The sequence below is a fragment of the Ostrinia nubilalis genome, chromosome 21, assembly GCF_963855985.1.
Source record: "Ostrinia nubilalis chromosome 21, ilOstNubi1.1, whole genome shotgun sequence".
NCBI classification, from domain to species: Eukaryota; Metazoa; Arthropoda; class Insecta; order Lepidoptera; family Crambidae; genus Ostrinia; species Ostrinia nubilalis.
This window is the reverse complement of record NC_087108.1, coordinates 6,114,729-6,131,996: the sequence shown is the minus strand read 5'-3', so window position 1 is coordinate 6,131,996 and position 17,268 is coordinate 6,114,729. Positions and strand designations below refer to the sequence as shown.

Genomic DNA, 17,268 nt, shown 5'->3' with positions numbered 1-17,268 from the left:
CTGTCAAAAGTACAAAAATACATTGGTGTAACTGCAATTTATTTCCTTAACTAAGACATATTAGATAATTCTTTTTATTTAATCTAAAACCGCGTAGAATTCTAAGCATTTCTGTAAAAACAGATCTGAAAAAGGTTAAATAGGGAAAAAGTTATGTCCGATTTAAGACGAAAAAAAACTTTAAACGGCTCTACTGAAAAACTGTATTTTGTCAGTTACCCCAAGTGAACCTGCAACTGACGATATGTTACGGCTAAAGATAGGTGCGAACATAAACTTAAGATTAGCCGGCTAAACTTAAGTTTATCTTCGACGCGGCACGACGCGGTGTTAATGTTAGTTTCTTCTATCTTTAGCCGGCTAAACTTAAGTGTAACCGTAGGCCCTTGGCTAAAAATGTAGAAGGAAATTGAAAAGGAAACAATGTAATAATGTTTACTATTTTGACACGAAAACTTTATTAAAAAATAATCACTTTCATTACACGTAGGCACTTGAAATTTGGAAGGGACGTAGCTTAGGTACCGTAGAGGTGCACTAAGAAAGGAATTCCCGAAACTCCCATGGGAACGGGAATTAGTGGGAAAATTCTTTTGTATGAAAAATCTAAACCGCTTAAGTTAGCTTGAAATTTGGCATGCAGGTACCTTAGTAAACTTAAAGCTTAGTTACAACAGGATATTGCAAAATTCCCACGGGAACGGGAGTTAGCGGGAAAAAACACTTGTATGAAAAAATCTAAACCGCATAAGATAGATGAAGGGGGTAAAACGGGATCCACGCGTACGAAGTCGCGGGCGGCGGCCCCTAGTCGAAAACATTTTTAGCCGTTTCGTTTTGGCTAATGTGCACATTAGCCGGCTAAAGATGGAATATCACGACGCAAACTAACATGTTATCGAACTTTAGCTGCTTCTTGAAAATAAACTTAAGTTTAGCCGGCTAATCTTAAATTTATGTTCACAACTATCTTTAGCCGTAACATATAATATATAATATGTAATTGCTCAATAATGAATAATAAAAAAAAAAAAAAAAAAAAAAAAAACAAGGCTTAAGACATCTAAAAACAGCACTGAAATGACAATTAAATAGAGTCTATAATTTCTGTTTCCAATTGCTGTATGAAAATACCACCTAATGTTTCTACGAATAACTCATAGACTAAGAGCTAGTGAACGCCAGACCTACGTTATTTTATAAAGGCTGAAAGTTTGTCAGCGCATGCTCCCAACATAGCTAAGAACCATGGCCAAACATGAAGTTTGGGTCATGGTGGCTTTGGCAGACAGACGGTACTAAAGGTGTGTAAAATACCAACTTAATTACGTCAAAGTATAAAGGCTGATTTTTTGATATTTCCTTCAAAATGTTATTAGAAATGACGTCATTAATTGACAGACACCTACCATGGTGGCAGCCCTTAGCCAGACACCTTAAAGTTCATGAAAATGTAGTCCTACTTACGTCATACTATAAAAGCTGATATTTACATAAAATATTTGAACTATCATTTGATGAAGTTTCCTCATCAGCCAGACACTTCTGATGGTTCCTTCGCCTTGCCAGACAGCTTTTAGGGTGGCTGAAAGTGCGAACGCGAGGCACTATAAATATTGTTTTTTGTACTTTTTCTTAAGTTACTCAAGTATTTGAGTCTGTAAATAATCATCTCATGTTGATGAGCTGATGATGGAAGGTAAGTACAACTCCTTAAGGCTTAGGAGTTGGAGGACAATTCTATAACCAGTATATATAAGTATAGTTTCTAAAGTTATTTGGGTGTTTGCATCAGCTAGTCATCATCCCATGTTGGTGGAAGGTACAACTCCTTAACGCTTAGGAGTTGTAGGATAATTCACATCATGCTCCCCGGCGGAACTACTTTTGATTTAACTAGTGTATGTTTCTAAAATAAATTTTTGAAATGTCTATAAAATTCTAGTCCTATTTAAAAAAAAACTATGTCACAGGTTTCGCCGTATTTTGTTATTGAAAGTGGTTGCGCTGCAGAGTATCCTTCCAGCGAAATCATCACGATATATCTATTACTATGCATAGTATAATCAAATTTATAGTATCAAGTAATACTATAACAATTCTGTATTGAATTAGGACCCCCAAATCCTCACTAGAATTTCTAAACACGGAAAATGTGGTGCCGCAAATTTTATCTTCAAAATAGTTGCTAAACGCCTAGAGTAAAGTTCTTAGCAACATTAGCATTAACATAGGTAATGATAATGTTGCTAAGAACTTTACTCTAGGCAACTTTCAGAGGTAATCACTTTAAAATTAGGGATTACCTAAGCCTTAAGGAGTTGTACTTACCTTCCATCATCAGCTCATCAACATGAGATGATGATTTACAGACTCAAATACTTGAGTAACTTAAGAAAAAGTACAAAAAACAATATTTATAGTGCCTCGCGTTCGCACTTTCAGCCACCCTAAAAGCTGTCTGGGGCAAGGCGAAGGAACCATCAGAAGTGTCTGGCTGATGAGGAAACTTCATCAAATGATAGTTCAAATATTTTATGTAAATATCAGCTTTTATAGTATGACGTAAGTAGGACTACATTTTCATGAACTTTAAGGTGTCTGGCTAAGGGCTGCCACCATGGTAGGTGTCTGTCAATTAATGACGTCATTTCTAATAACATTTTGAAGGAAATATCAAAAAATCAGCCTTTATACTTTGACGTAATTAAGTTGGTATTTTACTCACCTTTAGTACCGTCTGTCTGCCAAAGCCACCATGACCCAAACTTCATGTTTGGCCATGGTTCTTAGCTATGTTGGGAGCATGCGCTGACAAACTTTCAGCCTTTATAAAATAACGTAGGTCTGGCGTTCACTAGCTCTTAGTCTATCAGGTTTCACATTAGCTGGGCTCTGCACTGCGTAGCGTCGACATACATTGAGACCTAAGTTTAATTTGAATATGCGGCTATACATATACCTACTCGTAAATCTATGCCAGTCTGAAGTGTTAAACGCCGACAAAAATCGTCGACATTTAACATGAGTCTTCAAAAGTCATATATTTAGAAGGCATATCTCGTCGACATGATCCTTGTATTAAAAAGACATCAAGCCGCCAGGCTGTCGGTGGGCTAGGTGTGTAAAGTCCATAATGATAAGGAAATAATCACAAAACACGCGTCGATGCAATTACGAATTTTTTCAATATTCTTTATTATTACGATGTAAAATCTCCTCGTAACACAATCACTTAAACCTCCAAGCACGTTCTAAAACCGACAAAAACTTTACAAATCCCCACAATTCCTACCAAATCGCCTTAGATTCACTCCGATTCATATTTCACACGGTTATTGGACGATCCTGACGGCTGCATTTTAGTTTACGGCGCGACAAGTTTATTGGAAAATATGGACGCCTCCTTCCATCTTTGCATTTAAATCGACGATAAACCTATTGGATGAGATATGAATAACGTTTAGTTACGAAAATACTGACAAATGTAGGTTTAATTCTGGAAGTTAAGTAGGTTGAAACGTTATTCGTTTGTTGTTGAAGTCTTTAGATTGGAAATACGTCGCTGGCATTGTTTATAGGTGTATCTCATCTCATAGTAATTTATGAGATAAACACAGGACAGTGTAACACTGGATGTATGTAACACGAATGTAACATAGGACAAATTAAGGAATGTCGGATATAGTGCGACAAGGCTATTTCAATGTGGGGAGATTTACAATGTCATTACGGAAGGAAGGAATGACAGTAATATTGACGTCATTACTACTGGTCTGGAGGCCATAATAAGTAACGTTAGCGACCAATTTTAAGTAGGATACTAAAGACTTGTTGACTTGACTGTGTGACAGACAGGTAACCTTCGCAGGTTACTGCTAGCCAAAGTCACAGCTATCAAATTGAATTCTAGAATAGTTTTAGAGCTTAACAGAGTGCCTGAGGTATGGGAGTGGCATGGGAGGGGTGACATTGACATAAAATCATGACGTGACAGAGCATACAATCTGAAGTCTCGCTGACGTTTGACTGTCACAAAAACACTCTCCCATCCCGTGTCGCTTCTATACCTACCTCAGGCACAGATTTAGTTAAATGCTAGACCTATAATGATATGTACTTACAAGTCTAGAAGCAAGCCACAATGAGACAGCACTATGATGATGTCGACTCCTTCATCAGTCAACAGCTGGGCTTCCTTCTTAACAGTTTCTATTGGGTCCAAGAATTTTAAGTTTTTGCCTGGATTTGATGTTTTCTAAAATTATAAATACCAAATTACAATATTACACATAAGTTTCTCTTAAGTTGGCTGAATAAACTTTTTCTATGTTGACGACATTATTGTTTTATTACTTGCTTGAATCAAAGCAAATAGGAAATGGTCTCGAAGACACAGGACGATAGGCAAGGGAAAATTAAAGAAATAAATAAATCTTCAAAAGTAATGAAAAAGCTTCGTAATTTGCAGATAATTATGTAAATACTTAAATACTTTATGACAATGATTTAAAAATCTCAGGGGATTCATAACAAGCTATTGATTGATTACTTACAGCAGTATCCGTAGTAATAAGTCCAATGATTCCAATTTTCCTTCCATTTTTCTCGACCACGATGTGCGGTTTATACAGTCCATTCAAAGCAGTTTCGTTGGTTGAGTCCAGGTTAGCGGCTACTACTGGACTGCGGAGTGCCGCAAGGTACGGTGCTAGGCCCGCTGGTCCATCGTCGAACTCGTGGTTACCTAAGGCCTGAGAGTATTCATAAAATAAGTAAGCAATTAGATACTAGTTAATTAGTTTGTTTCTAATCTTAAAAGTATTATTTTGGTCATCTTGAAGAGAGTAAATGTTTTTGAGTATTTTATTTTTTCCAGCAAAACAAAACTAAAACTTTTGCTCCTAAAACAATTAACTCCTGGTGCTGTGTGATATCGGTAGTAATTGTGATAATATAATTACATAACTACAATGCTCTTTTATGTAACTGCTTTTGTAACCATTTAGAGAGAAAAAAGTGAAGATAAACAGTTATGTCACCATACTTAAATACCTACATACTATTGCATTATTTTATGATGCAAATGTGTCATACTATTACAGTCGCCTGCATCTTACATGAACAAACTGTGACTATTCTTGTAACATGAAGTATTAAGTAGGTAACAAATCATTTGAATTTTTTGTTCACGTTGTATTTCTGTACCGTTTTTCCTCTAATCAACGGGTAAGAGGTAAATTGGAATGTCATAGAACAGTTAACTTTACCTGCTAAAGAACCTGTCAAGGCTGTTGAACTTATCGCATAAATAACAAAAATTGTCGGACCATCATTTAACGCCTTTGGATGCACTTTTGATTGACAATTATACTAACCAATTACTTAGTTCTGCACATCAAAATTCGCGTTAATAATGTTACGCACAGCACGCGGCACGCTGGTTCAAGAAATGATAAAAATGGAATTAGCGATTTATTCACTTTTTTCGATGGTATCATGTGTAGAATGTCATAAAAAACGTTTTGTTTAAGTTATATTTTTCTGAGAAATGCGTAGTTTTTGCTATATTTCATGTTTTGTGTTTTATTTGTATGAAACGTTTCCTTCACGAGGCTCTTATTCAAAATGTTAAAGTTTGTTAGATATGACTACTTATAGGTTTTAAAGAGTCATACTAATAGAAGCTAATACAGTAACAACTTTGTCCCAGTGCGTCCCCGTTTAGGATATAAGTGATATTTTCTAAGGTACGAAAAAGTAAACAAAATATATGGATTTATGGCAATTTTATGATAATTTATTGATTTTCTAAAATAAAAAGAAGCTAACAATCATTCCAATCTTAATCATTTATTATTCAACATCATCATCAACATCTATAAATTCAAAAGTTTCATCATTATTTGAAGCTAGTAAATTTTTAACTTCATTAGGAAGAGGAGATTTTGACTCACATTCATTTTTGGTGTAATTGTTGACAAAAAAGGATCCGAATAAATAAGTAAATTATTTAAAATATCACGATTGGTCACTTTTCGGTTAAATTTACGCGATAAATAAATAGATAAGATGGTGGTAGCTAGCCAGGCGGACTTAGAACAAGCCCTACCACCAACCAAACCGAACAGAAAAATCTGCCCCCACTGGGAATCGAACCCGGGACCTCTGCGTCTGAAACAGGTGGTCTTACCACTAGACCACAGAGGCGGTTATTTCTATTCTACACATCGACGGTCCCTACGTATAAAAACGTATCTGAAAACGGTCAATTTTACAGGAGAGCGGTTTGAAGGTTTAAACATGTGTAGCTCGCGTTCTATTTATCATACATTGATGAAATTTGGTATGATAGTTTTATATGAGGTATTAAGGTATATTTTATAAAACATGAAGAATTATCAAAAAATAATCACAATAAGTGTATTATTTGTCATTTACTCACTTATACAACGGAAAGTTTCTAATTACAAATTACGTAAGTGGTACTTACTAACTTTTACGTCGGAGTAATATATTTGTTTAAATTATTAACTGCCACATAAGTAGTTGTACACGGGAACAAAGTTCAGCTACTATTGACAGTAACTCTCTGTACGAGTCAACTCGCACATTTTTATTACTAATTAATTTATTGTTAACTTGCATTTTATTCATGCACTTTGGCCAGCTACGCCTGACCTACATTTGGGACTTTGGTAGTTCTAACATTTTTATAATCAGTGCAATAAAGCATTCGGCAGCTAATACACGTCTTTCAATAAATCCCATCAGCGGTTGATACGGCGTAGTTGTCTGACATCTTGACATCAGTCTTACTTTGACACCACATCTTACACTCTCACTCTAGGCCCATAGTCCTGCTCGACGAGGCATAACAGCGTCTCGCCTCGTTTCTCAGATAGTTGCATTTTGGAGGCACTCAATACCTTAAGATTCTTCCTTATCTAAGGGGTCTTTTGACTGAAGAATACTTGTAGAACCGGTAAATTTTCTTTATCAATAGTGCCGGCCAAGTTTGACAGCATGGCATCGAGTACGAAGATCCACATGGCTCTTTTTTGAGTTCGATCTTGTGGAACATTGAATACAACTGGGTACTAAATGGAACCTTTTTCAAGGCATGGATATTTCAAGGTATCTGTCATGCAGATAGTTTCATCATTACAAGAATATCCTCATAAATAAATAAATAACTTTCACAGCGAGGCGGCTTGCCTGGGCGCCACAGACGGCATTATGGTCGCCCTAGGCCAGGGACCACATACATTTAAAGGCATCCCTGACACCTTCACTTGACGCCCACACCACTGTCAAAACTAAGGCCCAGATAAAATATCTAAGAGTTATCCTGTTAATCACCAGTGGCGCCAAGTAGTGAGCGCAAATACGGTGACCTTATGTATATAACCAGTGGCAGCTCGTACTTTTTCCAATCCGTCGCCGTGCGAATGGAAGACAGCTTGCTTTTTCATGGCTGCTTCCCTAATTTGGAGGTCCGAAAACTCTCATGTCGGAAGGCTATGGAGATACGCTATCTATACTGGTACCCTCAAAAGCATGATTCTGTCCCATCTAAGGCATCACCCTCATAGGAAAGGGTAACGCTGCCCATCTTCTAAGACCTTAACAGGCCCAGAAAGTCTACAGGGCTACATCGTCGTCTTTAACGCAGCGTGAAGAACGAGGTGAAAGCTCCGCCATAGGAGGACAGAGAGGCCGTTTGACGTGAGACTCGCTAGACTGTGCTGTAGTCTAATAGTTGATAAACCACCTCGCCGTGGGCCGTGGCTAAGTTGGGTCGCCGAACCTTATTCGCACTCGTGCTGAAGTTTAAGGTTGCTCTAGCGATCGCACCATGACTGGGCACGGATCCTTCGAGCCCTACCTGTATTGCGGTGGCTAGGAGCATACCATATTCTTGCGGGATAGCATAGTCAAAGCTATGTGGACGGTAACAAAAGTTGGGTGGTAATGAAGCACATCTATCTGAGAAGACAAGGTGCCACAAGAAGCTGCAGTACGATAGCGCGACTACGAACCAAGTGCGGGTGCATTTTAATTCGCTCCAGGGAAGGTGACAGTATGATTGCCTCCTATCTTCCTTCCTCGGTAATGGCCATCGTAACGGGGGCGTGAGGCCGCACGGAAGGCATTGCATAGATAGACCACCACCACCGTCTGCTGACGGTGAGTGTGTGTACGGAAAAGCTGTGTACTTCCAGTTGCTCTCGTCCCAACTGTCGCCGTGTAGGTAGATCTTTGTCCGGAATCTCAAAGTTAGCACTTATAGAGAGTGACGGGGCACCAGGGTATTTTTAGTGGGTATTATACCTCATCCTTCTGACGGGTATATGTTTGCAATATCATGTAAGCATTATCATGTAATATTAGATTCTAAATGCAGTTAATTTAAACTTTTGTTTGTAAGTTTTACCTGCTTATCTTTATTTCTGAATGCCTTAATATGCTTAATAAATAAATAAAATAAATTTTACGATTTTTTACTTATATCATGTATTATAAAGTAGCATAGGAGAAGAACTTGGTTGCGTTGAGTCTAATAAATGACCCTAGATACTTCAGTCGTGTTGTATATCATATTTTGTATTGTTTTATCTTCACTTTTGTGTCCACCAAATATTGCTAAAATACAATTTCTCAGCGTAAAACACCGTTACTGGCACTAACTTATAGACATAAAACAAACTTTTCCAAAGTAAAACATTTATAGTGGCAGTTACGGCTAGAAGATTCTTGAATTTTCCGACGTAAAAATAAGTAAGTGCCACCTACTTATAATAGTAACTTTAATTTTCCCGAGTAAAAGAACGCAACTACGTTATGCCTACAGTTAACTGATTAATTTACCGTTGGTTTAATGTTGACTGAAATAAATTAAGTCAGAAATCATAATAATACCTATTTCCTTCATAAATTACGTATCAATTTACTCGATCTGCGCGGATGAAAGTGGCAGTTGCGGGGCTGGGCGCGCGGATTAAGGCGTGCGGTCCAACGTAAAATTTCTTAACTCCCACTAATGCAATTTTACTGCGGAAATCGTTCTAATTTTGTAGTTGCGGGATTTGTTTTTTGACGTTTTAAGGTTCAATTTGAATAAAAACTGTATGTTTTTTTAACTGAGCCGAAACTGTTGGGTGCTCTGAAGGTTTTGCAAACAAAAACGGCAAATCACGGAACTGGTAGATACTGAACTATACGTAGGGACCGTCGACATGATACCATCGAAAAAAGTGAATAAATCGCTAATTCCATTTTTATCATTTCTTGAACCAGTGTGCGCGGGCGTTAGTACTGACATATTGCAAAAATGTATTACTTAACTAGCTGCCCCGGCGAAATTCGTACCGCCTATGTTAATCAGAAATAATGTGGGATTCTAATGGTGAAATATTTTTTCTTATCCGTCCAGTACCAGCCTTTGTCCAGCAGTGGACGTTATTTGGCTGAAACGAACGGACGAACGAACCTACTATTTGTGCATCATTCACATGCGATAGCGAACTCGAGTCGGTGTCTCCTCAGGGGGATGCGCGATGCCAACAGCAAGGGCGCCCGCGGAAGACCAGCTAAATGCTGAGAGCCTATTGTCGCAGTGGCTTTGTAATTGTTTTTTTTTATTCTTGTTATGTCGTTGTGTTGTTGTTGTTTAATATGTGTACTGTGTCAATAAAGTTTTTCTATCTTTTTCTATCTATCCCATCAACTTACAGTTGCGTCAACCGGCATCAAATTCATGAACTTCTGCTCCACGTCCCATTTCAGCAGCGTGTACCAGTACGTCCCTTGGAACACGTCTCCTGCGTTCAGGAGCAGTGGATTCTGCTTCTCACTGAGCAGTTTCTTGATTTCGAAGTACAGTCTAGCGAAACCCCCTATGCACGCGTCGTCGTTGGTCTTGCATACTGGGAATTGCACTGTCGTTTCTTCGAATCTGTAAGGGTAAAATTAAGTTAAATTGATTATCTTCAGCATTACTAATGGAAAGTACCTACTTAATTTCTAGTATATTAAGTTGTCGTGGAAAGAAATTAGGTTCTTTAGTTTCAACATACAAAAATTAAGAGACTGTATACCTAGTTACTCACAAAACAAAAGTCACAAAAGTGTTGTTTCTCGGTGATAAAAACTTAAATTCCCATATAGAAAGATGCTTTAAAATATTCGTTTATCAATCTTTACGCATTATCTGATAGATCATTAGTGGAGTTAACATCATTGTGACAAGGGAAACGAGTGAGACAATAGCAAATCCACAATTGTGTACAAATTATGTACACTTCTTCAACAAATGGACAGTCAGCCAGATAAATGATAATGGAACTTAAACGGGACTATTCCCACCTCCCGTTCCCACCGCTGCAACTCCTGTGTAGCCAGGATCTACAGCTTGACCGCCAATAAAAACCCAACCAGTGAAGGTCAACTTTGTCCCGAGGGAAAGTTATTTTACAAATGGACACGCAACGAAATTAATCAGAAACAGAATAACATAGGAGGATTTCGAAGTGATTCTGGAACTTGTAAGATTTATCATTAGGTAAATCATCATCATCATTTCAGCCACAGGACATCCACTGCTGAACATAGGCCTCCCCCAATGACTTCCAGATTAGCCGGTCGGCAGCCTCCAGAATCCAGCGCCTTCTTTTATAAGTATGGTAAATCATACACACAAATAAGTAGGTACTAGGTATCTTCATTTTATGCATTGAATAGTAAAGTTATCCAACTTGTTTATTTATTTAAAACTTTATTACACTCAATATAATCCAAAAGGTGAACTTAATGCCTTAATGCCATTCTCTTCCAGTTGATTTCAGTGGCAAGCAGAAAACTATAATACCTAGGCCGTGCATAATATCACAGCTTCTTTCGACCGTCTGGAATTTAGTTTACTATGCCATTTAACAAAACAGATCAATATTAACCATTAAATGATCTTTGTCACTTCTAATCATTAATTACCCACGTGACGCGTGATCATTCTTCATTGCAAATAATCATTTATGACGAGAGACTATTAATTATTAATTAAGATGACTTGAGATAACATTTCTCAATTTTAACGGTGATTTTAAGATACCATATAACGCCCACACATTAATTTTAGACTTTCGTGGTGATTTCATTAGTTAATTACGTAAGTTATTAATAACCATTAGATAATTAAGTAGAACGCACAAGATTACTTATATTAAACTAGCTTTACGCCCGCGGCTTCGCCCGCTTGGAATTTTGTGCGCGTCCCTGTTTCAAAAACCGGGATAAAAACTATCCTATGTCCTTTCCCGGGACTCAAACTATCTCTATGTCATCAAAATCGCTTCAGTGGTTTTTAGGCATGAAAGCAAGACAGACAGACAGACAGAGTTACTTTCGCATTTATAATATTCGTATAGATAGTACCTATAAAGTATAGATTACGTCATTAACTTACATAATTAAAATACATTTCATATGGAATGTAATACCAATTAGGTACGTAATCAAAGTCGCTTTTTTACTATAATAAAGGTAAAAACTGATCTAAAAATAATTTCAATGTGACTACTTCGATGTTTTTTTTTAATAAATTTATTATAATGTAGCTATTAACTAAATAGTATTAAATTAACTTTTTTGTTTCGAAATAATGTTAGGTATGTGTAAATACCCGTAAAATATCATCAATTTCATACCTATTTATTTATAATTTCCTCACTTCATGGCATAGGAACTATCAACTATCAAAAATAACAAAGAAATCATAAAAAAAACTTAGCATTACGAATCACAATTTCACATAAAATTACCTATTGTACAGTCGACACCACGACCATTTACGTTATTAAAACAAAAAGATGCCACGGCATTTATTTAATTTGATGTGCACGCCCCCGCCGTAGCCTACGGCTTCGTCAAATAGTTCGTGACACCCAAAGTAGCCAAAAAGTTCGCAACTGTCTTTGTTACAATTGGAATAAGGTTGTGTTGTCAACTTTTTGGCTACTTTGGGTGTCACGAACTATTTGACGCTGACTGTACTAGCGGCCGCCCGCGACTTCGTATGCGTGGATCCCGTTTTACCCCCTTAGGGGTAGATTTTGCTAAATCCCGTATTAGTGAGCACCTACGTTCTAAAAGGAACCCCCGTGCATTTGAGACTCCTAGCACATGTAGTTTCTGAAATTTCATGATGAGTAAGTCAGTCTCCTGTGATGTATTAGGTATGGCTCGGAAACGTGGCCTCTCACTATAGGCCTTATACAGAAGCTCAAAGTTGCACAACGTGCTATGGAGAGGGCTATACTCGGTGTTTCTTTACGAGATCGAATCAGAAATGAGGAGATCCGTAAACGAACTAAAGTCGCTGACATATAGCCCGACGGAATAGCAAGCTGAAGTGGCAATGGGCAGGGCACATAGATGCCAGAACTGACGGCCGATGGGGCAGCAAGGTTCTGGAATTTAGACCGCGTACCGAAAAACGCAGCGTGGGAGGTCCACCCACAAGGTTGACCGACGACCTGATAAAGGTAGCAGGAAGGCGCTGGATGCAGGCCGCTACCAACCGTGCGATGTGAAAGTCATTGGGGGAGGCCTATGTTCAGCAGTGGACGTCCTATGGCTGAAATGATGATGATGAGGATGATGATGAGTCAGTCAGTGACCTTTCGCTTTTATACATTATGTATGTATAGCTTGATACGTCATAAGAATAGAATAACGATATTTTCGTGACAAACTGAATTTCACGGGTAAAGTCACGCGCGATCTAAGTTATTCTATTCAATATTTCTGTATGGAAATTGCTTCAAGATAAATACTGTGACATCGTTTGCAATCATTGTAATACACATAAGTAGATAACATAAGTAGTTAGGTAGGAACAAGAAATCTGTAACACTTCAACAATGGATAAAGCATAATGTTATATGCAATAGCAATAATAATGCAACACAAGTATTTTGTTAGACTGTGTTAACTATAAAAATAACATCTCATAATAGAAATTCATAATGGTTTTTCACACATAATTGCAATTTTTTATGCTTTATCCATGTGTTACAGATTTCTTGTTTGTCTCTACATAATAATGTCTAGTCTGGAGCTAAGTAATTTCCATGATTTGCTTAACAAAGGATTTCTGAATTTAGGTTTTAGATTATGCATGCTCATCTTCTACTAAAGTATGAACTTTAGGGGAGACCTAGGTGAGTTGTAACAGAGGAGAGTTGTGACATTGTTGATTTTTGGAAACCTATTAACTATCAACGGGCTCGCAACAGCGCGCATCTGGTAGCTTGAGACTTGAACGAAAAATCGCCCACTATTACGAGCTTGCCAGTAGTTAAGAAGTTCCAAAAAATCGACAATGTTAAACTCACCTCGGTCTTCCCTACATGTTAGTAAGTTTGAACCGGACGCCAAAGTCGATAAAATCGTATCGTGGGAAATCGCAGCGTGGGACGTCCATCCACAAGGAGGACCGACGACATCATAAAAGTAGCAGGAAGGCGCTGGACGCAGGCCGCTACCAACCGGGCAGCATGGAAAGCATTGGGGGAGGCCTATGTTCAGCAGTGGACGTCCTATGACTGAAATGCTGATGATGATGGGAAATCGATTAAATAGACGTCAAATGTATGCTTCGCGTCTGTTAAAACATGTAACTTTATGTCATATTTTCCCATCCTCTTAAAAAGGCACTTAATTTTAACAGTGATTTTAACGATACCAAGACGAGGTGATTTCATTAGTTAAATTACGGAAGTTATTAAAAACCAATAGCCAATTAATTAGAATGCACAAGATTATATTAAATTACGTCATTAACTTACAAATTAAAATACATTTCGAAATGTAATACCAATTAGGTAAATCAATGTCGCTTTTTCACTATAATAATTATCCTCAATTTCATATTCACCTATTTATAATTTCCTCACTTCACGACATTAGGCTATTCAAAATAACAATGAAATCATAAAAAAAACTACAAGTTTCAACGAATCACAATTTCACGTTAAATTATTTTAATAATGTACAGTCGACAGCGCGAATTTACTTTAATAAAATCTAACATAATACAACTACGAAAAGATGTCACGGCATTTATTTTATTGAGCATGCCCCTAGCAAATTGAGCAACAGAGTCAAATAGTTCGTGACACCCAAAGTAGCCAAAAAGTTCGCAACAAGTCTTTGTTACAATATTGGAATATAGTGTGTTGTCAATTTTTTGGCCACTTTGAATGTCACGAATTTTTGACCCTGACTGTACCTGCGCATACGGCGCGGCGCGTACGCATCTATCTAATGTCCCAGTCATTAGAAACCTGCATTTTTTCTAGCAAATGACATTGACATCAAGCCGCTATGTATCGTGAGTTCGTGACTTGATCATTGATTGCAAAGTTAAGTAATAGTAGTACAAATACTGGGTCTATCTCTGCTTGAATCGATTTTTATCGTACCTACCTACTTTCTTTTACGTCCACTCTGTATATTCATCACTTACTTATTTCGATTTATTTTTAATTTTAAGAGGTCCATTTTGAAAAAAGAAACAAGTAGGGGAAAGTAGTACGAGATGATCCCCTTAAGCGGGAATCGCTGTAAAATACATATTTTTCAAGGTAAACCAAAAATAAAGACGATTACTACTAGTATATTTATCTATCCAACTTTCCTTATACTCAAAACCAGAAATTAATTGAGGTTTCATTAAAATATTTCATTTTTTGCAAAACCTTACAAAGTGATCATCTTGTACACCCCTGTGGGTAAGATGATCCCCCAGGTAGGGGTAAGATGATCCCTATGATTCTGTTCTATGATCTATTTTTTTCTGGTTATATTCCTTTCGGAGTACCTAATTATGCGAACAAATCGTTAAAAAGTTAGAAAAGAAAAACATTTACGAATTAAATAACGAAAATAACTGATTCTTTCTTAGTACCTGCTAAAAAGCGTTTAAATAATTGAAACGCTTTTTGGCTGGAGCTGTGTTGAATATATCACAAACTAGCTTTCCGCCCGCGGCTTCGCCCGCGTGGAATTTTGTCTGTCACAGAAAAACTTTATCGCGCGCGTCCCTGTTTCAAAAACCGGGATAAAAACTATCCTATGTTCTTTCCCGGGACTCAAACTATCTCTATGCCAAATTTCATCAAAATCGGTTGCGAGGTTTAAGCGGGAAAGCGTAACAGACAGACAGACAGACAGACAGACAGACAGAGTTACTTTCGCATTTATAATATTAGTTGGGATAAATTCACCTGCTTCATCATCCTCTACCCCAGCACATGCTTTATGGCCCCATTTTCCACATGCATAACATTTTATGCATCCTTCACCCTTGGTATCGCTTGAAAACTTTTCTGTTCAGTACAGCCACTCAGTATCATCTCCTTCAGACTCAGGTGAGTTATATGAAGTTCTCTTTCTTTTATTTCACTTCCCTTTACCTACTCCATTGACTTTTTTGTTTTAATTCCCAGGGATCATCTCGTACATATAGGAAGGGATCATCTTGACCCAAGTCCCACTTTTAGTTAAATATTTGCTAAAATAATCTACAAGTACGCGGCTACGTTTTTATGGTCAAAATATTAAAATTAAACATAATAGAAAGCCTAACGACAACAGTAATTACATTTAACATTGTTTGAATAAAAGTAACATAAGCTCAAAGTCATGCCTATTTTAGATCAGAAGTACACAATTTTTATTTTTTCTCGTCAAATTCGATGTATCGCTCACGCCACCATTACGATTTGACTGAGGCGGGGATGTGTCCAGAGCTATGTTTTACCAGTGAAAGAAACTAAATGACGTTAGTGGTTTCAGCACAATCGCGAAAGATCATCTTACCCCAGGGGATCAACTCGTACTACTTTCCCCTATATACATTAACGAATATTAAAGAAAAAAATTGTTTAAATTCCATCTTTTACAGCCCAAAGGTATTATAATATTAAACACAAGATCTCTACAATAACAAAGTTTAGTCGATTGCATTTCTACTAAAATGGAATAAGTAAAAAATACTATTTACTTATGTCAACAACATTGATAGTATAATTATACCTAATTAATATTATCTATCAATTATTCTTAATTTATTTATCTCCAATCTTTTTTGTTTACAAACTTGTCTTGCACGTGACACTGGCGGAATCGTGATTTCCCTAGCCTAAAAAAAGAAAAAAGTATTAAAAAAAAGAAAAGAAACTTACCTGTCGTGAAAGTCGTTGAAATGCACTATGTCCAGTCTGTACAAATCATTGTTGATCACCGCACTGCTAACACACGACAGCCACAAGGCAAGCCCTAACACGCGTACAGTCATCATTGAGTTAACAGCGCAACTGACAACTTTGTCAGCCTTGAAGTTTTAAGGAAAGTGTTCAGTGGCACGTCAAGTTACACTCTACAACCGTATGTAGTTGCAATAGACGAGGTTTTGCAACAACAAGTCTGAGACGACTGTACAAGTACGCGGTCATGCAACGGTTTAAAAGTGTTGATTACAATATATTACTTATATGCAAAAGATTGACCGGCAAAATATTGGAAAGATAAGAAATCTTAAAAACTTAGAAAACCTTAAAAAACCCGGCCAAGTGCGAGTCGGACTCGCGCACCGAGGGTTCCGTACAAACCTGTAGTGTAGAACTTTGATTTTGTTACAGCTTAAAGGTATTATAGAGCTGAGTATTTGATGTGAATTTAAATTTAATACCTCTACGTGTTCATGAGGACTGGGGTAGAAAGTTTAAAAAAATCAAAAACATTTTGAATTAATGATGTACTTAACTAAAAATTTTCGGTTTTCGCAATCTTTTCTTTATCTGCGCTATAAGACGTTGCTTCGTACTAAATCCCAAGAATCTGAGATCACGGAAAGTAACCTGTAGGTTTTGATTCCCTTGCAAGTGTCGAAAATTTGCGGAAATTTGCGACATAAACGGCTGTATCTTTTGATTACGTTGGCTTAGAAGTTTGGTTTTTCACAGCTCCAAGGAACAGTAGACCTGTGTATTTAGTATACATTTTAGCTTAATACCTCTACACGTTCCTGATAAAAAGGTTCTTGACAGACGGATGGACGGACAACAAAGTGATCCTATTAGGGTTCCGTTTTTTCCTTTTGAGTTACGGAACCCTAAAAACAGCGCAATCAAAGGTGACATGACCTCTTAAGGCAATCCCAGTACGTCAAGTTTAATCAGTAAGTTTTGTTATCTATCATTCACG

At 37.3% G+C, this 17,268-nt stretch overlaps 1 protein-coding gene across 1 annotated transcript in view; it reads right to left on the bottom strand.

Annotated features, from left to right (window-relative positions):
- LOC135082203 (apyrase-like) overlaps positions 1-16,510 on the bottom strand; it is a 28,628-nt gene extending 12,118 nt beyond the window's left edge. The window contains exons 1-4 of the mRNA XM_063976971.1: positions 16,248-16,510; positions 9,736-9,958; positions 4,557-4,754; positions 4,125-4,258 (exon numbers count right to left, since the gene is read on the bottom strand). Of these exons, the coding sequence (XP_063833041.1) occupies positions 4,125-4,258; positions 4,557-4,754; positions 9,736-9,958; positions 16,248-16,363 (671 nt within the window). The 5' untranslated portion in view covers positions 16,364-16,510. The remainder of the gene's footprint in view (positions 1-4,124; positions 4,259-4,556; positions 4,755-9,735; positions 9,959-16,247) is intronic.
- Positions 16,511-17,268: the final 758 nt, after the last annotated feature.